At 42.6% G+C, this 21,057-nt stretch overlaps 1 protein-coding gene across 1 annotated transcript in view; it reads left to right on the top strand.

Moving 5' to 3' along the window:
- LOC109899693 (PDZ domain-containing protein 8-like) overlaps nucleotides 1-21,057 on the top strand; it is a 64,577-nt gene extending 43,520 nt beyond the window's left edge. The window contains exons 4-5 of the mRNA XM_020495136.2: nucleotides 14,439-14,601; nucleotides 14,767-21,057. Coding sequence (XP_020350725.1) covers nucleotides 14,439-14,601; nucleotides 14,767-17,015 — 2,412 coding nt within the window. The 3' untranslated portion in view covers nucleotides 17,016-21,057. The remainder of the gene's footprint in view (nucleotides 1-14,438; nucleotides 14,602-14,766) is intronic.

Below are 21,057 nucleotides of genomic sequence, written 5' to 3' on the forward strand. Positions count from 1 at the left end.
AGCTATTATTTATTAGTTTAGAATTATATAAAAGCCCGTTGGATATTCTCACAGATATATTATTAACCCCGTTATTAGCAGGACAATATATCGGTCATGGCTCCCGAGTGGCGCACAATGGGATTGCCTTGCAGTTCTCCTGCTGTATCCACTGAAAGCGTGTGAGGTTCAAGGCACGGGGGCAGGGGCCACGGGATGTCCGCAGAGCCGTGCACAGAAGACCGACCTAGCCCGGAGGGAGGGAGGGAAGGAAGGAAGGACCTCCACCTCGCCACACTGGCAACACTTTGAGGCATTGCACTAATAATGTCGCTGACTAGGGAAACGTTCTAGCTGTTTGTTCTTAGTGCCAGTCTGCACGTTCAACTTAAAACAATGTAACTAATAATGGCATCTTTATGCTTTCGTTAATAAAATAATTATAAAAATACTCTTTCAAAATGCAGATGTTCATTTAGTTATGGCTCCATAATGAATTACTATGGGAATAAATATCACTGAATTACAGAAATATCCTCCAATCCTCTATGTAATTATTAGCGGAGAGAAGTCATATTTTTCGATATACTGAAGGCCAACCGTAGGCGACATGAGTCTCACTAGTGTTGAGTAATGTGCTGTTAAAAGTGGTGTAGGTCTTATTTATTTAAAGAGCATATTGAAGTTAGAAGCAATAGAATTTGAAGCAATAGCCTACAACTATTTTAGCAGTATCGCACTGCTCTGAAACAAGCATGGGGACTGGTCTTGATAAATCAATGAGATTTTTATTTTCACTGAATTTCCATTTGGGTATTGGTTAGACTACAATTAGAAAATTAGGGAATAAAAATGTTATGCTCGTGTAACCTTTAACTAGACAAGTCAGTTAAGAACAAATTCTTATTTACAAGGACAGCCTACTCTTTCCTCCCTGTCGGGGAATTGAACCCCGGTCTCCCATGTGCCCGCACGACACGGGGATTCTTTAGCGAAGTAGTACTGTACTCCCGACCGTCATGTTGTACAGTGCCATATTTTCCGTTCCATCCTAATGGAAACCCCAAGTTTTTTTGTTTTTCTTGGAATAGAAACATCATAATATGAATCAAATTAAACAAGCAACTTTTCTTAAAATCTGTCCCGTATACTATGTTCTTACAAAAAAGGTTTTAAATTCTCTAGTATAGCCACTATTGAAGGCTATCAAATGCTTCTCAAAGATGCCCTCTGGTGGGCAAACTAGCACTAACTAGCATTAATGCTACCAGTGATTTACACGTAAATAACGTGCAATAAAATTCTGCAGCACCATGCAAGCTGCACCGCAGTACGCTGCAACTTTTAAAGGATGAACCACTGTAGGTAACAAAAATGCCTTTGACACATATTAATGGATCGAAAATGTATGTGGAAAATGTATTGACATGCATCAACTCTCTCAAAAGCCAGTAAAATACTTTTATTTCTTAACCCAGTGGGGATAGTTGATGATCTAGCCATTGGAGAACTGCTGTCACCTCAATATCTGTTACATGGCAAACAAATTGACTGCCGGATTGTGTGACACTTATCAGCGCCTTCCTCCTAGGTTTGGCCAATAAATGGCCCACTATAATTCTGTTTACAGCTGTGTGTCTGCAAGGTGGGAACAGATTAAAGACACAGACACCAGGTCTCGTAGGCTGTTTGTTATCATTGAATTTACAATCGATTCACCTCGGAGGGTGAGCATGACAGACCTCGCCACAACCACATTACTGACTTCCTGTCATTTGGGCTCGGAATGCCTTCATCTGATGCCTTGGACAGCATCACTCATTCGAGTGTGAATGACCTCACGTTATTTGCTGCTATATGTCAGAATTGTCCCAGGTTCTGAAAGAAACATCAATACGGTGAGGAAATTAACCAAATGCGATGCTCTGTGTTTCATACGCAGGCAGGTTTGGCTGCCACAGTGCCACAAAGAACTACATAACCTTTAGAAAGCTGTTGTTGTACCCAAACAGATCTATTTACTGAAGAAAAGCATAACACAAGTTTATTACAACTATGTTTGGTAGAAATACTATGATGTTGAAGAAAAATAAAGAAAAAATATATTGATTTTTGCTGTGGCACAGAAAATCAATGTTTGTTTTATTAGTACCGGTATAAACTCACAGCAGATGGATCTTAGGCTATAGCCTACAGTAGATCACACTAGTTGGCACACTGCTCAGATGAGCTGAAGGAGAACTGTTTAGTTTTATGATCAGCTTATATTCCTCTGACAAGGGCCATGTTTTTTCTCCTCAGTTTAACTTCATTCAGTATGAAATAAATTGATGGTAATTTATTTTCTTAGAATTTTTTTCTGCTGCAGTTTGCATTTCCTCTGATCCAAAACTCTGATAGTACACAGGAAGGCTAAGAGACAAATGAAGAGACTGGTGCTGGAGGGGGTTGCTATGGGACTGGCTCCATGTCTGCTCTGGTAGGGTTCAAAGGGTTGGTTGGCAGGGGATGTTCTAATACACTGTGGTTGGACCAGACTAATACACTGTGGTTGGGCCAGACTAATACACTGTGGTTGGGCCAGACTAATACACTGTGGTTGGGCCAGACTAATACACTGTGGTTGGACCAGACTAATACACTGTGGTTGGACCAGACTAATACACTGTGGTTGGACCAGACTAATACACTGTGGTTGGACCAGACTAATACACTGTGGTTGGGCCAGACTAATACACTGTGGTTGGGCCAGACTAATACACTGTGGTTGGGCCAGACTAATACACTGTGGTTGGACCAGACTAATACACTGTGGTTGGGCCAGACTAATACACTGTGGTTGGGCCAGACTAATACACTGTGGTTGGGCCAGACTAATACACTGTGGTTGGGCCAGACTAATACACTGTGGTTGGACCAGACTAATACACTGTGGTTGGGCCAGACTAATACACTGTATTGCTGTTTACCTACGGGCTCCAATCAGCTCCTAAGCTAAGCTAAGTAAATGCCAGGGGTTAATCAGGCAAGTCAGGATTGAGAAGTCCCAGAGAGCTGAGTAGCACCTGCGATCCCACAGAGAGCCTCCACTTGAGAAGTTCAGACAAGGATATGACCAGGCAAACACTGCATTTGCCTGATTGACAAGCTGCACGTTGGAGCTCAAAGGACCAAGAATAAATAATTAAATGCCAACGTGATAAGGAAAATAAAAGTGTGTCATTGCTGTTTGAAAGGAAATTGCTGATATGAGAGGAAGGACATTTTGTGTCTTTGTGGTGGTTTTATTTCCATTTGGGAAAACCGCTGCTGATGAGAGATTATTATCTGGGTGCGAAGGACAATGGGCCTGCTATAAACAGACCTGTGGACTACGTGTGGGAGAAGAACCTACAGGGGAGGCTGTATATGCAAGTGCAAATTAGGGGGGGGGGGGGGCATGAGTACCTTTTTTGTGTTCGCCTCAGTCTCCATAACAACTCTTTTGTCCCCTTGCTTTTGAACCCGGCCTCTTATAAGCCACAGTGGCAACATTAAAATTAAAATAACTTTTGATGACAAACACGATCATAAATTAGACCGCAAGCTTTGTCAACTCGCTTTGTCAACTCAATTTTTCTAGATTTGTATTATTTAAATGTATTTGGGTACATCTTCCCATTCTAAAATAACTAATATAGTATCTTAATTATTAGTGGAGGCCACTAATGCTTCATTTAAATTGACTACCACCAAGTGACACTTTTGAATTTACACACACCAAATGATCAATGGAATCCTCAAATGTATGACATACTAAAAGGGTGTCATTAGCTAATAATTGTATTTAATATAGACAGACCTCTTCCCCAGTAGCAGTTCGCCAATGGAGAGAATGCTCAACGTCCTTGTATATCTTTGTACTGTAATCTGTGATTTTCAAGGCGGTAACACCAATGGCATAAAACTGAGGGACATACATTTCAGTAAAATAAATAGGTATTTGAATAGTTGATTTAGAGCGTTATTTACTTTTCACGAAAGAGGAAAGGGCAACCATGACAGGCAACGATAATTATGTCAGTTACGTGTGAGGCCTGATTTAGCAGGTACATCTGCAACATGCCCAACGAGTAATGTAATTGGCTTTCTCCTTCAATTAAAAGTTTTTGGGTTAAACAGATTGCAATGCTTCACATACAAAACAGAGATTATTGATGAAACATCCATTATGAGACCTTTTATTAAATCTGTTAAACCAGGCAGCCATAACCAGCCATATAAAAATAATCACACAGTCACATTCGCTCTTACACATTCTATTCCATATCGCAGGGGTTGCCAAACTTTTTGTGGGCTGGGGATGCTTTTTGTGATGCCTAATTCATTGGGGACCCTCTCATAATCAGAACACAACTCGAGTGAGGTAAAAATAGCACACTTAAGAGTTTTACTATGACTTTTTGACAGTGCATGGCCAGACAAACCAAGTCTCTGGCCCTGGGAAGGAACATTTTAAAGGCCCTCTTGGTATCAGAGAGAATTTTGCAGTTTTCAAGCAAATTTCCTGCAATTCTACACATTTTGTCATGTGGCAGAGATCTTTTTTTTAATGCAGTTTTAAAGCTAATATCCTGAAATTCGACACATTTTTCCATGATGCAGAGGGAGAACTTTGCCATTTTAAAGCATGTGAAGAAAAAAAATGACATTTAAAAATCTATATTTATTTTGGGGAAAACAATAAGTATTGAGTTGAAAACATTGATAATTGGTGGAAAGAACAGACATTCTAGATCCATAATACTGTATTACACCCTCAACTTATTCCCTTTGCCAAAATATATTTAATCTGTTTTTAATAATATTCATAAACATGTATTTTTAAATATATTTCGAGATCTGGCCCCTGGACCCCCTGCAGTAGCTGTCTGCATGCCTTGCAGGGACTTGTACCCTATAAGCATACACAAATCGATCTGACATGTGGCATTAGATTAGATTACTGGGCAGCCCAGTGACAGGGAAAAGGATTTGTTCGCCCCGACCAGCATCCGGCAGACACCCCCTGGACCAGCCCGAGAGGAGCTTCAAGTTCAGCCATTCTGCAGAAGCCCCAGCCCTCTCAGGTCATCTATATTTCAGTTTGTACCTCTAAAAGCACATGTTACACTAGAGAGTGTAACAAATAGATGAAGCTGGTTAAGCTATGACTGTGGCACTACCTGGCCTATACAGGGTATTATATGAAACAATTTGAGGCAGAAGGAAAGTAAGGGGCTGCTATCGTTGACATGTTTTATCTTTTTTCACAATAGTGCAAAACCACTGAAACCATGTGTTTGTTTTGGCTAACCTTTCTATTTTTTTACCTCTTGCTGCCTAACGTCATGATATTGCTGCTTATATTTTGGCATCTAGCATGGTGTCAGTCTACACATGGACGTTGATGTAGGGAGTGCTGAAGTTGAACATTTATCTAAAATTTCTCTGTCATAGAATTTCACCATTTTCATTAGGCTACATAATAACAAAGAAGACACACACACATTATCAACAAACTATTGAATAGATTTCACAGTACAGGCCAATTTAAGTAAAAATCCAACGTGCGATTTAAATAGATACTGTGATGAATCAAAGAAGATAATGGCCAACTGTATTCTTACTCAAGCGGAGGACGAGGCTACAGACGAATGTGTATTTTAATCAGGAATACCTGCTAAATAAGTAATATTAACCTTTCATTTGTTCTTCATGGCAGCACAGATAAAAGATAGGTTTGCTGAAATAGACAGAAAATTGTTCTATTTACATCGAGGCCATTCACTGTTGCTACGCTTCCTGTTTGTTTTTCTCCTCAGTGAGAAGAAACCAAGAGCTGTCTGTTCTCTGTCAATGTTAACTAGATTACTCAGTCACTTCAGCTCGCGCTTGAGATTAAGCACCCACATAAAATAATAAAACAATGTCATTTCAGGGTAAAATCCATTTAAAAACAACTTTAAGCATGAAAAGTGCCATAAAAAAAGGCCTGTTTGGCACACATGGTTTTTCATTAGTTGAATTTCAGGTCTGTTTTTGTCCAACACCATTGTTGATATTCAGTCTTTACATTTTTTTTCAAAATGATAAAAAAAATGTGTTTTACTTCTAAATTCATGAGGGGTTTTCTTTCTTGTCAGTGTCCACCGTGTGTGTGTTGTGCACACAGCATGTGGGAGGGGAGAAGGCACTATTTGAACTTCACACAAAAAAAAAAACTCTGCTCTCATATGCAAATGACCCAGGGGGTGGATGAAGAGGTAGATTGAACAACGGCGTCGCTCGAGCAACAGGTATATATGCAAGGCTACTGTGTTTGAGCACAATAGCTTCAATGACTGTCCGTCAGCACACACACACACACACCCATCCATGTGCCTCAACTTGGCATATTTGCTCATTTACATTTGACATTTTGGTAATTTAGCTGACGCTCTAATCCAGAGTGACTTACAGAAGCGATTAGGGTTAAGTGCCTTGCTCAAAGGCACATCGACAGATTTCCCACCTCTTAACCACTAGGCTACCCGCCGCCTCTCAATCTCTTGGCATCTGCTACATGGGTAATTTGTTTCTCACCAATGTACTCTGTCAGACGGCCTGTCATTACAATTGCAGCGTACAATTTGATGTCTGTGCATTCTGTTCAGAGGCAATGTTGCTTAGCAGAGCATACAATTGTATTTGTGGGGACACCGTTTTTTTTTTTGTGTGAATAATCCTGCAGTTTTATGTTTACGATTTCACTACTTGTTTCCCTGTGAACAGTAACTGAATAAAGGACGTAGTGGAGTTGTATTTAGTCATCAATGGTGTTGACTCACCTCACTTCCTGCACTGAAAAACATATGATTTCCGCTCAGTGCAAGGCGATCATTTTTTCAGTATAACTACTTGAAGTGCTGTAACTGCAAGCATAGATGTATTCAACCCTGTATTATTTTGCTGCAGCCTACGACTTGGTCATCTAACTGTAAAGCTTTTTAGTGTTACGTCACCCCTATGAATGTAATCACATGTCACTCAAGACAATGGTACCATGTTGTACACACAGCTCGAGGCTCTTTTTAGTTCATGGCAGGTAGGCCATCTGTGGGCCAGGTGTGCTGATCTATAGGGACCGTGTACAGAATCAGTTTAAATTGATGTGGTGCGGAGCGCTGCACGCCACATCCCTGGTGAGCGGCAGCATCTGTTTACCTGCTCCCTGAAATTATTGGCCTGGCTGAATCCTACGCCGTTCCCTACTGCTCCTACCGTCTCCTCTGTAATTGCCCTTTAGTCTGCGTTCATCCTTGCAAATGACCCATAATTGCCACTCAATGACTCCTCTGAGTGGGTTAGGCTTTTTTGGGGAAAACAGTGACATGGACACACACAGGATGTCTATCTCAGGGTCTTGCTGCCAGGGCATGTAGAACAGTCATAGCAGAGGGTATTATCTCTGCTTTCTTCTTTTGTATAGTGTCTCATTTTTGAGAGCCTTCAAGAGGTGACATGCCTATCAGATAAACTGATTTCCTACAAATCCTATTCAAGGCAAACTGATGAGCTTCAAGCCTAACCCTCCTTGACCCGGCGAGCATTATCTTTTTTTTTTTTGGGGGGGGGGGGGATTTTTACCCCATTTTCTCTCCAATTTCGTGGTGTCCAATTGTTGTAATAGCTACTATCTTGTCTCATCGCTACAACTCCCGTACGGGCTCGGGAGAGACTAAGGTTGAAAGTCATGCGTCCTCCGATACACAACCCAACCTAGCCGCACTGCTTCTTAACACAGCGCGCATCCAACCCGGAAGCCAGCCGCACCAATGTGTCGGAGGAAACACTGTGCACCTGGCAACCTTGGTTAGCGCGCACTGCGCCCGGCCCGCCACAGGAGTCGCTGGTGCGCGATGAGACAAAGACATCCCTACCGACCAAGCCTTCCCTAACCCGGACGACGCTAGGCCAATTGTGCGTCGCCCCATGGACCTCCCGGTCGCGGCCGGTTACGACAGAGCCTGGGCGCGAACCCAGAGTCTCTGATGGCACAGCTGGCGCTGCAGTACAGCGCCCTTAACCACTGCGCCACCCGGGAGGCCCCCGGCGAGCATTATCATCACAAAATATTGATAAGCTGCAGTACCATGAAAACAGTTTTGTTTAATGCTTATTAGAATTGTGAGGTTTTAGACTGAATGTCTAGTTCAGAGATCAGTGTTTCTTCAGGTTGGATGCTGAAACTCATGAGGATCCAGCTGATGGTTTGCCCTCAATTGAATTTGCTTCGTGACTATAGCAGTGTATAGCAGACCATTCGATCTGATGTTAAATTGTCTTTTGTCAGTCGCAGCCTTGTGTGTGATTTGCATCATAACCAGCGACTGAAGTGGATTGCAATGCTTTCAGAGGCAGACATTCTCAGATGAAAGCCTCCGGTTTAGATCACACAGCGTTTCCGCTCCTGGCACAAAGAAGATATTAGCCTCAGTAATAGCGGCGGCACCCTTGATATTCACTCTGCCATGCTAAATGTTGAGCTTGAATTGCTTTATGTACACTCGGGTCCAAAATGATTGGCACCCTTGATAGATAAACGAAAAAGACTGAATGAAAATAAATAATACAATTAACATTTCTGAGCTATATTGCATGCTACATTTTTTAAATTATATTTTATACTAATACAATTACTCAGAGAAAGAGATTTTGATGAACAAGTCCACATATTTTACAGTAGGTATGGTCTTTTCCTTTTATGCAGCTTTCCACCACTGGTGTACGTGGCCTAAGAACTCTATTTTCATATAATCTGACCCCAGTACAGGTTCCGATCCAAGTGCCATTACAGTTTAGCATACTCCAGGCGTTTACATGTGTTGGATGACATGAAAATATAGCTCTTGGGCTAGTGGTGGGTTTGGCTTCGAAAGAAAGATTAACCCATACCTACTGTAAAATATGGTGGTGGATCTTTGACGTTATGGGGCTATTTTGCTTCCACTGCTCCTGGGGCCCTGCTCCTGGGTCTACGTCATCATGAACTTTACACAGTACTACGACATTTTAGCCAAAAACCTGGTTACCACTGCCAGGAGGCTGAAACTTGGACGCAGGTGAATCTTCTAGCAAGCCAGTAACCCCAAGCACACATCAAAATCCATAAAGAAATGGTTACTTGACCACTAAATCAACATTTTGAGTCTCCAGCCTTGAACCCCATTGAAAACCTGTGGTTTGAATTGAAGTGGGCAGTCCATAAGCACAGACGAAGGATATCAAGAATCTGGAAAGATTACTTATGGAGGAATTGTCTAAATCCCTCCCAATGTGTTCTCCAATCTCCTAAAACATTTTATTAAAAGGCCCAGTGCCATTATGTTTGCAAGGTAAGGGTATTTAAAGGTATTTAAAACAAGGGTACCAATAATTTTGACCCCTATTTTTTTGAGAAAAGTAAATATGACTTGTTAAACAATATCTCTTTCTCTGAGCAATTGTATTAGGGTAATTCTTTTGGCATAAAATATAGATTATACAGTATTTTGTATATTTATTTTCTGAAGTCGAGTTTGCTCGTCTTTTATCAAGGGTTCCAATCATTTTGGAGCTGACGGTATGTGTGGTTTCAGACCCTCTTCTGAATCTCACTGGCCTCTTATTTTAGAAAAGGGGGAAAACATGTTTTCTTTGGCAAGATTGGCCCCCAGAGTTTGACTTACCTACAAAATGTGTAGTTTCCTCCTCTAATATTACAAGAGCATGCTGTCAACTCTGTTTGACACTTGCAAAATATATATATATATATATATATATATTTGTGTAAGAATATGTGTGTGTGTGTGTGTGTATATTTACATAGTTGAAGTCGAAAGTTTACATGCACCTTAGCCAAATACATTTAAACTCAGTTTTTCACAATTCCTGACATTTAATCCTTAGATACACAGTGGTCTTCATCATTGACTTGTGCACAATTTTGATGACTTTAAAGGCTCTTGTGCACAGTTTGTCTTTACAGCTACTGTTAGCTTTGCTGTTCTCCTAGTTTCCCCACAAACACCTGTTGCCTTTTAAATGTCGTTAGGGCATTCTAGGAAAGGGGAGCAACGTGGCCAGATCAAGTTAAGCCGTGAGGCAGAGACCTGCATTAAATGAATTTGGAATGTCTCAAATGAAAAGGCAGGTTTCTGGGTCCACAGGATTTATAAACAGGTTATAGGACTAACTTAAAAAACTGCTGTCCACACCATATAATGGCGGCAGGTAGCCTAGCGGTTAGATCGTTGGGCCAGTAACCGAAAGGTCACTGGTTTGAAAACCTGAGCTGACAATATTTTATTTTGTCTGTGCCCTTGAGCAAGGCACTTAACCCTAATTTGGCTGACCCTGTAAAACAACACATTTCACTGCACCTATATGGTGTATGTGACAATAAAACAGATTGTTTTTGTTTTATTTTTTTTTTATTTAAAAAAACATTGTCAGTTGCCTCCCAATGTGACGAGGCCTACAGGCTATTTTCATGGTTAACAGCTCAACTGTGTGTTTATTTTTCTGGTGTATTGTAAGTATTTTTAAACCATCTGCAACATGTGTGAACATAGTCAAGATAATCTGCAGTTCTTTATGATTGCACAATCATTTGATTTCCAACAATAAAACAGTCAAATGTCAAGCGCAAGTTACCATTTGACTTTTTCTGATGATACCTGAAACTTTTATTAGAAATATAAACCATTATGATCTGTTCTTGCCTACAGTGTTACATTGTGATGTAGCCACATCTCTTTATCTCCAAAAGGTTCCTATCCCAGGTTTGAAATCATCTGTCAGCTTCAAGTGAATCAACCCCCCTCGGCTTGCCAGCTCATATAGATCATTTGCTTTTTCATCCCCGCCCGTAACTTGATCAGTGCCCTCCTTGAGAATTATGCCAAATGACAGCTGGGAAATTACAGTTGTTCATCTCAGTCTCTCTGGCTTCTCTGAGTCCTCTCTGTCTCCCCTTCTCCCTCAACCATCAATCTCTCATCACATTTGAACTCTCATTCAAGATCTGACCGACTTCATCAACTTCCTCCACAATTCTATAGTTGTGTTGGTGTGTGCACGATGTTGATAGTTGGAATTGTCCCATGATGACATGGTGTTATGAGGATCTGCATACAATAGAGGGGGACTCCAACTTTAGACGGACTGCACTTTAGCGACACATGCTGTCATGTTGCATTGGGCCAGGGAGACACAAAGCAGGTTGCACCAACGTCACAACCGGTGAATGGTGGATACGTGACTTGTTCTCAGTGCGCTGTGACAGTGATTGAGGCAACTGGTAAACTCCAGGAGCCTCATTTATCAAACTTCTGTAGGCACAAATCTGTGCGTAAACGATGCAGGGTATAATTTCTGCGCAAAGTGTGAGATTTATCAATATGAACGTTTGCTTGAGAGTGTGCGTAAATTTACATCCATGACCATGCGTACGCACAGTGTCGATTTGGTCGGAATACGGGAACTGCTGGTCAAGCGTAGCCTAGTGAATGGGTCAAATATATGTTGAAATTGTAATCCATTTTTATTGTGAAGTCATGTAACATATCTTGACAGTGCATTTGTTACAATAATAATCCTTCTAAAGTACAGTTATTTGTTAAATTAGAGGTACGTGTGAAAGGGAAGCCATTGTTGAAATACTATTAAAGGAAATGGGGAAATGGAATGAGAGCTGGCCGATCTTGCTCTGTTGGAAGATTTGGCACAGTTATTGTATTTTGCAGAGAGCACGTTTTTAGAGACAGGTGGGACTTTTTAGCGTCAAGTACAAATTGGATCATCAGACATAGTTTCCCCAAACCAATGTTATAGGATTTTTGTAACGATTTAATACCTACTTTAGAAAGGCAAGCACATGCCACTCCGGTGCACATCCAAGTGCTCTCCACCCTAGGGATTTTGGCAGGAGTTTACCGATCGGCATCTCACAGCTCGACGGACTGTGTTTTGGATGTGATCATTAGCAAAACGAACAGTTGCATACAATTTCCATACACCATCTCACAACAGGTTAAAGTTGAGGGGTTTCTTTGCCATCAATAGGTTCCCAAATACGAATGGAGCAATAGACGGCACCCACATCGCCATAAAAGCTATGTGAACAGAAAAGGCTTCCACTCACTCAACCTATCACCTGCACATTGTGTGATGCGCAAAAGACGCTGCTGAATGTGGTGGCCAGGTGGAACACACAACTCATCCATTCTGCAGAACAGCAATGTTGGCCTGAGCTGTTGAGGATAGATGGCTTATTGGTGAGTGTTGCCTACTCATTTGAAGTATATTTGCCATTGCTAAACCAACTTGAATTGTCCTAATGTCCTCTATTTGTAGCTATGCTTTTATTTTTACTTGTCAAACCGTTTGGTTTTACGTAACCTCTGACACTAGCACCTCTATCTCTGTATTTCATTTTCTTCAAGGCAAGGAAACATTGCTCAATCCCCACACCATTACACCACCGCCACCAGTCTGTACCGTTGACACCAGGCAGGATGGGCCCTGACTCTGCCATCAGCATGACTCAACAGGAGCCGGGATTTTTTTTCTTGAGCAGATAGTCAGGGGGCCGGAACATAATTACAAATAATTTGTAGATTGCAAATTGTCCGATTTTAATATTTGACTAAAACATGATTATTTCAAACCTTGCTTACATACAGTTGAAGTCGGAAGTTTACATACACTTAGGTTGGAGTCATTGAAACTCATTTTTTCAACCACTCCACAAATTTCTTGTTAACAAACTATAGTTTTGGCAAGTCGGTTAGGACATCTACTTTGTGCATGTCACAAGTAATTTTTCCAACAATTGTTTACAGACGAGATTATTTCACTAATAATTCACTGTATCGCAATTCCAGTGGGTCAGAAGTTTACATACACTAAGTTTACTGTGCCTCTAAACAGCTTGGAAAATTCCAGAAAATTATGTCATGGCTTTAGAAGCTTCTGATAGGCTAATTGACATCATTTGAGTCAATTAGAGGTGTACCTGTGGATGTATTTCAAGGCCTACCTTCAAACTCAGTGCCTCTTTGCTTGACATCATGGGACAATCAAAAGAAATCAGCCAAGACTTCAGAAAAAAAATGGTAGACCTTTGGTTCATCCTTGGGAGCAATTTCCAAACGCCTGATGGTACCACGTTCATCTGTACAAACAATAGTATGCAAGTATAAACACCTTGGGACCATGCAGCCGTTATACCGCTCAGGAAGGAGACGCGTTCTGTCTCCTAGAGATTACCTGAAAGGCCGCTCGGCAAGGAAGAAGCCGCCATAAAAAAGCCAGACTACGGTTTGCAAGTCAGTTAAGAAGAAATTCTTATTTTCCTAGGAACAGTGGGTTAACTGCCTGTTCAGATTGGTACCTTGTCAGCTCGGGAGTTTGAACTTGCAACCTTCTGGTTAGGTTACTAGTCCAACTCTCTAACCACTAGGCTACCCTGCCGCCCCATGTTAGCTAGCTAACAATTATTTGTGGCTAGCCAGTTAGCCCTATTGACATACTGTGGACTTACCCATTCACTGAACCTTCCTTCTTCTAGCTAGGACAATGACAACAGAGACGAAACAAGATGTACACAAAGAAAACATTTTCCATCATAACTATCAGCTAGCTATATGTGAATTGTAATAATGTAGCTAACCAGATAGTAGAACAGGCAAAAATGACCTAAAACCAATGTTATCCAAGGTAGATAGCCATGGAGAATTTATCTCTGGCTAGCTAACATTAGTAGCTAGCCAGTTAGCGCTATTGACTTACTATGGGCTTGAGACCTACGCACACTACAGTGGGTAATGTAGGCAGGTAACCCTGCCAAAATTAACATAACAGGTATTTATTAACGTTTCAAAATAAAATGTAGTCAGGCAACATATGAGATGTTTATAGTCGACTGAGGACTTCACAAGAAGTCAAGTGTTTACTTACTGTCTAGAAATGAACTTCATTTGTTGAATACTAATATTGTTGAATATTTGTATGCTGTAAGGGTGTTAACTGTTCTGTGATACTTTGGCTTACTGTATTTTCTTCAATGTTCTGATATCCATAACAAGCTTAAAGTTAGAATCCTTAGTTGCTACATCCATTTTTGGACTTATACATTATTCTATATACCCATTCATTATTGTAGAATATAACTTATAAATGCCTTATGAGCTTACTTAAAAAACACTGTATAGCCTCAAAACATGGTTAAAAGTATACTTTTTTATATCATGGATGGTCAGTCCATGCATCCATAGCTCTATCTATACATTTGAGAGTGGTTACATTTCTTAGCTTTTTAGCAAAACACTTTGTTATTGTTTTCTCTTCAGGATTCTAGTTTTAAAGTGATCCTAAGTTGAAAGTGCTAAGTGTGTTTGTTTCTCTCTGTGTTTCAGGCAGAAGTGATCAAAGGGCCCTTTGGCAGTGTGGGTATGACATTCAGGCACATCCCTGACTGTGAGGGTGATGCGGTCCATGTCAGCATCGAGACAGTCACTCCCAACTCTCCTGCTGCCCTGGCAGACCTACAGAGGGGCGATCGACTCATCGCCATCGGCGGTAAGACACTAAGGCCATGCAGCATAAGTAAACCGACTGTGGCATGATCTGGCAACCCTGAGGATGTTTGAAGTGACTTAAGAACAGCAGCATACAGTAATACTGGATGTATGTTGTACTGTTTATCTCAATATGAGTCTAACATGTTATTTTTCTTCCGGGCAGGTGTCAAAGTGACATCCTCTGTCCAAGTGCCCAAACTGCTGAAGCAGGCAGGGGACAGGGTGCTGGTCCTGTATGAGAGGCCTGTGCGTCACCAGAGAACCACCATTGGCCTGGGAGCCCTTCAGGAGGGGCTGGGCCAGCTGGAGGAGCCCGGGTTCATCCTCCCGCCGGGGGGCTATGAGGAGGACCCGGCACCCATCACCGCCCTCGCCGACATATCCGACAGCAGAGACATGGACTCTGAGTTTGAAGAGTCGATTGCAGACCCCAAGTCTAGCCTGCTTAGCAGCAGCGCCGAGGCCAAGGAGGATTTCCTGTCAGTAAACCAAAGCCCCAAAAGGACTGTGGCCAATCTGGCCTCCAAACCCCTTGGCAGCATATCGCCCATCCTCAACCGCAAACTGAACTTGGCAGGGCTTCAGTCACCGGTCAGACCTCCACCCACACCAAAGCACTCACCACACAAGAGTGGTGAACCAGGAGAGTGGCCACAGCGCCCCACTGTCCCCCCTCCACCCCCACCCACTCGCCCGCTGGTGCCCCCTAGACCCCACATTAAATTAACGTCAGCCTCTTCTGAAACACAAAGTCTGCTGGAGGGGAGCGAAGCTACCACCGCGGCTGAGAAAACTCTAGAAAAGACTCCTACACACTCCACTGGAAGCAATGGTGACAAAGGCAGTGCTGTGACGACACCTGTGAAACAGCCCGAACCAAAGCCGGCGGTCAAACCACCCGAGCCCTGCGAAGAGCCACCAGGGGCCCCCTCCGCTCCCAGCAAGCAGGACCTGGCCAAAGACAAGGTGTCTGAGAGCTCCGTCATCACCCGAGACATCATGGAGGACCACTCAATGTGGGAGTCCTCAGAGATCATGTTCCGCAACCGGACGGCCCATTGGGGCAATGGTTCTGTGGTGTTAGCGGTGGAGAGCAACCATAAGTACCTTAACACGGCCCTGTGGTGCAAAGACCCCTTCAAGCTGGGCAGCCTGCTGTGTCTGGGCCATGTCAGCTTGACACTGGAGCATGTGGCCTTGGAGTGTCTGTCCTCGTCTGAGTACCAGAGCACTTTCAGACTGGAAGCCCCAGAGCCCAGGGCCAGCGTCAGCCGCACCGCCCTGCGCAGCCTTAGCAGCCACAAGGGCTTCAACGAGAAGCTCTGCTACGGAGACGTCACACTCAACTTCAGCTACCTGGCTGATGGAGAGTCAGAGACGTGTGGTGGGCTGATGGAGGGTGAAAAGAAGGCCAGCATGCCGGATGAGGAGCTAAGGGAGAGGGAACAGCTTTCCTTTGTTCCCCGTGACGACCTGGCCTACAGTGCCATACAGCTGGTGGAGGTGCGCCACAACTTTCAGGACACCCAGTTCCAGAACCCCACCTGGTGCGAGTACTGCAAGAAGAAGGTGTGGACCAAGGCCGCCTCCCAGTGCATGATCTGTTCCTATGTCTGCCACAAGAAGTGCCAAGAGAAGTGCCTGGCCGAGCACCCTTTCTGCGTGGCCGCCACTGACCGACGCAGTGCTGACCCGGAGGCCAAATCCACCATCAACCGCGCCACTGCGGGCCTCAGCCGCCACATCATCAACACCGGCTCCCGTCTGCTCAATCTGCGCCAGGTGCCAAAGAGCCGGCTGGCAGAGCAAGCGGCTGATGTGCCAGATGTGGTGCACATCCCCGACATCTCTGACAACGAGAGCAGCGATACAGAAACCTACGCTGGGGCCAGCCCCTCCAAGCATGCAGCCGGCGGCAGCACCAAGCTTGTACGGCGGGAGGGAGGACTTGACGACAGTGTATTTATCGCAGTGAAGGAGATCGGCCGCGACCTTTACCGGGGCCTGCCCACTGACGAGCGCTCTCAAAAGCTGGAGCTGATGCTAGACAAGCTGCAGCAGGAGATCGACCAGGAACTGGAGCACAACAATGCCCTGATGCTGGAGGAGAGGGAGACGGGGGACGCCCGAAGTAAGGCCCTGATCACGGCCGCCCTGGCCAAGTCTGGTGAGAGGCTCCAGGCTCTCACCCTGCTCGTGATTCACTACCGGGCAGGTATCGAGGACCTGGAGTCTGTGGATAGCACCGGCACCTCCCCCTCGGAGCCACATGGCTTCAAGGATAAGGGGGTGGCATTGGAGGAGGCCTTACTGGGGACAGAGGTTTATGACAGTGACATATGCAGCCCAGCGGAGGCCTTGCTGCTGGATGACATCACAGAGGAGCAGATCTGTGTGGAGGCGCTCCACTAGAGAGGACAAGGACGAGGGATGGGCTTCAGAACCTTTTTCTGTGGGGGTTGTGGGGTGAAGGTTCCCTTCTGAAGATCAGCTGAGGCGGTCTGGGTGAAATGGTTGATTTGTAAAACAATTGGTCATGCAATTCATACTTGGTTTGGGGAGACCACTCTTGTTGTCCCAAAGAACAGCAGTTTAGTTTTCCTAAAATTATACTTTTAAAGGGAAGCTGGAAAGCTAGATGGTGAAATTTGCATTGAGGATCAGTGTTTCATGGCAATCTGTAAGTGCTTGGGATCACAAACATTTTAAAACATACATATATAAAATTGCCTTCTATAATTTTGCTTTTGTTGACATTACAGGGCACCTTTAACTTTTTTTCTATCACTTGAAAATGTGAGTTTAAATGTTTGTTACAGTTCAGTATTTTATCACTAAATGTTACAGCAACCGCTTTTCCGTTTTGCAGAAGATTGCAATCAAAATGTGGTTGCCGTTGCAGGAGCTATGCAAATAGCAAATGGCTCTGTTTTATCCAAATTGTATTTGGGGAATAAATATTAGTTTGATTTGTTTGACTGTGAGTAACACAAGCATATTTTGTTAGACTGGACACCGTGTTGTGCGTCTACAGGAAGACAACAGTGTGGAAATGCAGAACAAAAATGAAATCCTCCACAATATGGAAATGTATGTTTCAGATGATGTACTTTTCATATATTCACTTTGTGAGCACTTTTGATTTGAATGCATCATCTATTTTTCGAAATCACCTATGACTTTCCTCTTCTTTTGGACTTTTTGGACTTTTTGCAAACTACAAGCTTGTGATGATTGAATGAAATGGGCAATAATGTTGTGTGGGAAGATGGTCTCTCCCCTGTCATCCTTGGTTCAGTTTATTTATAGGCCAAACATGTATGACCCATTTTTGTTTAACCAGCATATTAACTGCACATGTTAGTTCTCTCTCTGTTACAATGTTTTCTTAGCTTTTTGGGTGGAGGGATAGTTATATCATATTTTTCTCAAATGTATCATTTTAAAATGTAAGTTATTTGATTAAGCACCTGCTTTTGTGTTCTTGCCCCCTTTCCAAATCTTTTTTTTTGTTTAGTTTTTTTGTATGGATATAATATCCCTGAACTAAAACATAACTATGGTGGTGGTGGTGGTTTTATCCAATCATGTTACTTCAGATGGAATGCTTGCTTTTGAAATTATTCTTGATAAATGCAAAGTATTTATGTAGTCGTGGCAGAAAGTTCTTTATTTACATGGTTCATCTCAGTATGAATGTTGTTACAGGAGCACATGGATCTCTGTTTTATTCTATGTACAGTGCCAGTCAAAAGATTGAACACACCTACTCATTCCAGGATTTTGCTTTATGTTTACAATTGTCTACATTGTAGAATAATAGTGAAGACATGAAAATGACAAATTTACACATATGGAATCATGTAGTAACCAAAAAAGTGTTAAACAAATCTACATATATTTTATATTTGAGTTTCTTCAAAGTAGCCACCCTTTGCCTTGATGACAGCGTTACAAACTCTTGGCATTCTCTCAACCAGCTTCATGAGGAAGTCACCTTGGAATGTATTTCAATTAACAGGTGTGCCTTGTTAAAAGTTCATTTGTGGAATTTCTTTCCTTCTTAATGCATTTGAGCCAATCAGTTGTGTTGTGACAAGGTATGGGGTGGTATACAGAAGATATAATTTGACCAACTAGGGCTAAGTCCATATTATGGCAAGAACAGCTCAAATAAGCAAAGAGAAACTTCAGTCCGTCATTACTTTAAGACATGAAGGTCAATCTGGAACATTTCAAGACCTTTGAAAGTTTCTTCAAGGGCAGTCACAAAAACCATCAAGCACTATGATGAAACTGGCTCTCATGAGGACTGTCACAGGAAAGGAAGACCCAGAGTAACCTCTGCTACAGAGGAACAGTTCATTAGAGTTACCAGCCTCAGAAATTGCAGCCCAAATAAATGCTTCACAGAGTTCAAGTAACAGACACATTTCAACATCAACTGTTTAGAGGAGACTGTGTGAATGAGGTCTTCATGGTCAAATTGCTGCAAACAAACCACTACTAAAGGACATCAATAATAAGGAAACTTGCTTGGGCCAAGAAACGCAAGCAATGGACATTAAACTGGTGGAAATCTGTCCTTTGATCTGATGAGTCCAAATTTTAGATTTTTGGTTCCAACCACCGTGTCTTTGTGAGATGCAGAGTAGGTGAACGGATGATCTCTGCATATGTGGTTCCCACCGTGAAGTATGGAGGAGATGGTGTGCTTTGCTGGTGACACTGTTGGTGATTTATTTAGAATTCAAGGCACACTTAACCAGCATGGCTACCACAGCATTCTGCAGCGATACGCAAACCAGATGGGATATCATTTGTTTTTCAACAGGACAATGACCCAACACACCTCTAGGCTGTGTGCTGCCTATTTTACCAAGAAGGAGAGTGATTGAGTGCTTCATCAGTTGACCTGGCCTCAATAATCCCCTGACCTCAACCCAATTTAGATGATTTGGGATGAGTTGGACCGCAGAGTGAAGGAAAAACAGCCAACAAGTGCTCAGGATATGTGGGAACTCCTTCAAGACTGTTTCAAGAGTGTGCGAAGCTGTCATCAAGGCAAAGGGTGGCTACTTTGCGCAATCTCAAATATAAAATGTATTAACACATATGTGATTCCATATGTGTTATGTCATAGTTTTGATGTCTTCACTATTACTCTAGAATTTAGAAAATTGTAAAAAAAAATAACAACCATGGAATGAGTAGGTGTGTCAATGTTTGACTGGTACTGCATATCTTTATTTACTTCGTTTGGTGACTGGTGTGGGTTCTGATTTATAAATGCTCTGTGCAGTTAGGATGTTATAAATGCTCTGCGCAGTTAGGATGTTATAAATGCTCTGCGCAGTTAGGATGTTATAAATGCTCTGTGCAGTTAGGATGTTATAAATGCTCTGTGCAGTTAGGATGTTATAAATGCTCTGTGCAGTTAGGATGTTATACATGCTCTGTGCAGTTAGGATGTTATACATGCTCTGTGCAGTTAGGATGTTATACATGCTCTGTGCAGTTAGGATGTTATACATGCTCTGTGCAGTTAGGATGTTATAAATGCCCTGAGCAGTTAGGATGTTATAAATGCACTGAGCAGTTAGGATGTTATAAATGCACTGAGCAGTTAGGATGTTATAAATGCTCTGAGCAGTTAGGATGTTATAAATGCTCTGTGCAGTTAGGATGGGGGACACACTGATTTTTAGGGTAAAGTTCATATAAGGAGAGCATTATTCTCTTCTCAAGGGGCCCAAATCCTCTGGATAGGATCAGTATGACATGTATTCTGTTCTCACCAAGCTAATTTATATCGCAGTGTACTTCTGTGGCTGTGCTGCCATTTGCTTCAGCACAGGACCAGAGCTGGTTAAAAGCAGGACTTTTGGGGTCAGACAGGAGGACAATATACAAGGTGTGAAGGGGAAAGGAAGCAAAGCAAAAAATGTCTGTGCAATAGACGTGATGCTCTTCTAGATACTGTCTTGGCTGCTACTTGCTGATCTCTCTTCAATTGTTGTATATTCATATTTTTGGAGGAAATGAAGATAAATGTGATAATCAGGAAGGGAATCTTCAGTTTGTAATCTCTCCTTTTCAGTTTCTCGTTGTTTCTCTCCGACGCAAAAAAATATCTGGCGTAGTTTAAGGGTCAGTTAGGTAACTTGGGGGACCCTGGGCTGGAATTGAGCTCATGAGGAGAGTAAACAAAAAACATTTTTGGTCTGTGTCTTGCTACTTCCATTACTACTGCTGCAGCTATTATAAATCTGTGCTCTCTAATCCCATTCATACGCTGTTTATCTCTCTCCCCACGATTCACATCGTGTTATGGCGTTCTGCTTTTGTGATTTGTTTTGTAAGAGGGATGTTGTACACAGTTCTAGAGGTGGATCATGTGATGAAGCGCTATTGTACATAGCCTCAATAAACAAGCTCATCTGAAGCCCCTTCC

The sequence above is a fragment of the Oncorhynchus kisutch genome, linkage group LG11, assembly GCF_002021735.2.
Source record: "Oncorhynchus kisutch isolate 150728-3 linkage group LG11, Okis_V2, whole genome shotgun sequence".
In the NCBI taxonomy this organism is placed as follows: Eukaryota; Metazoa; Chordata; class Actinopteri; order Salmoniformes; family Salmonidae; genus Oncorhynchus; species Oncorhynchus kisutch.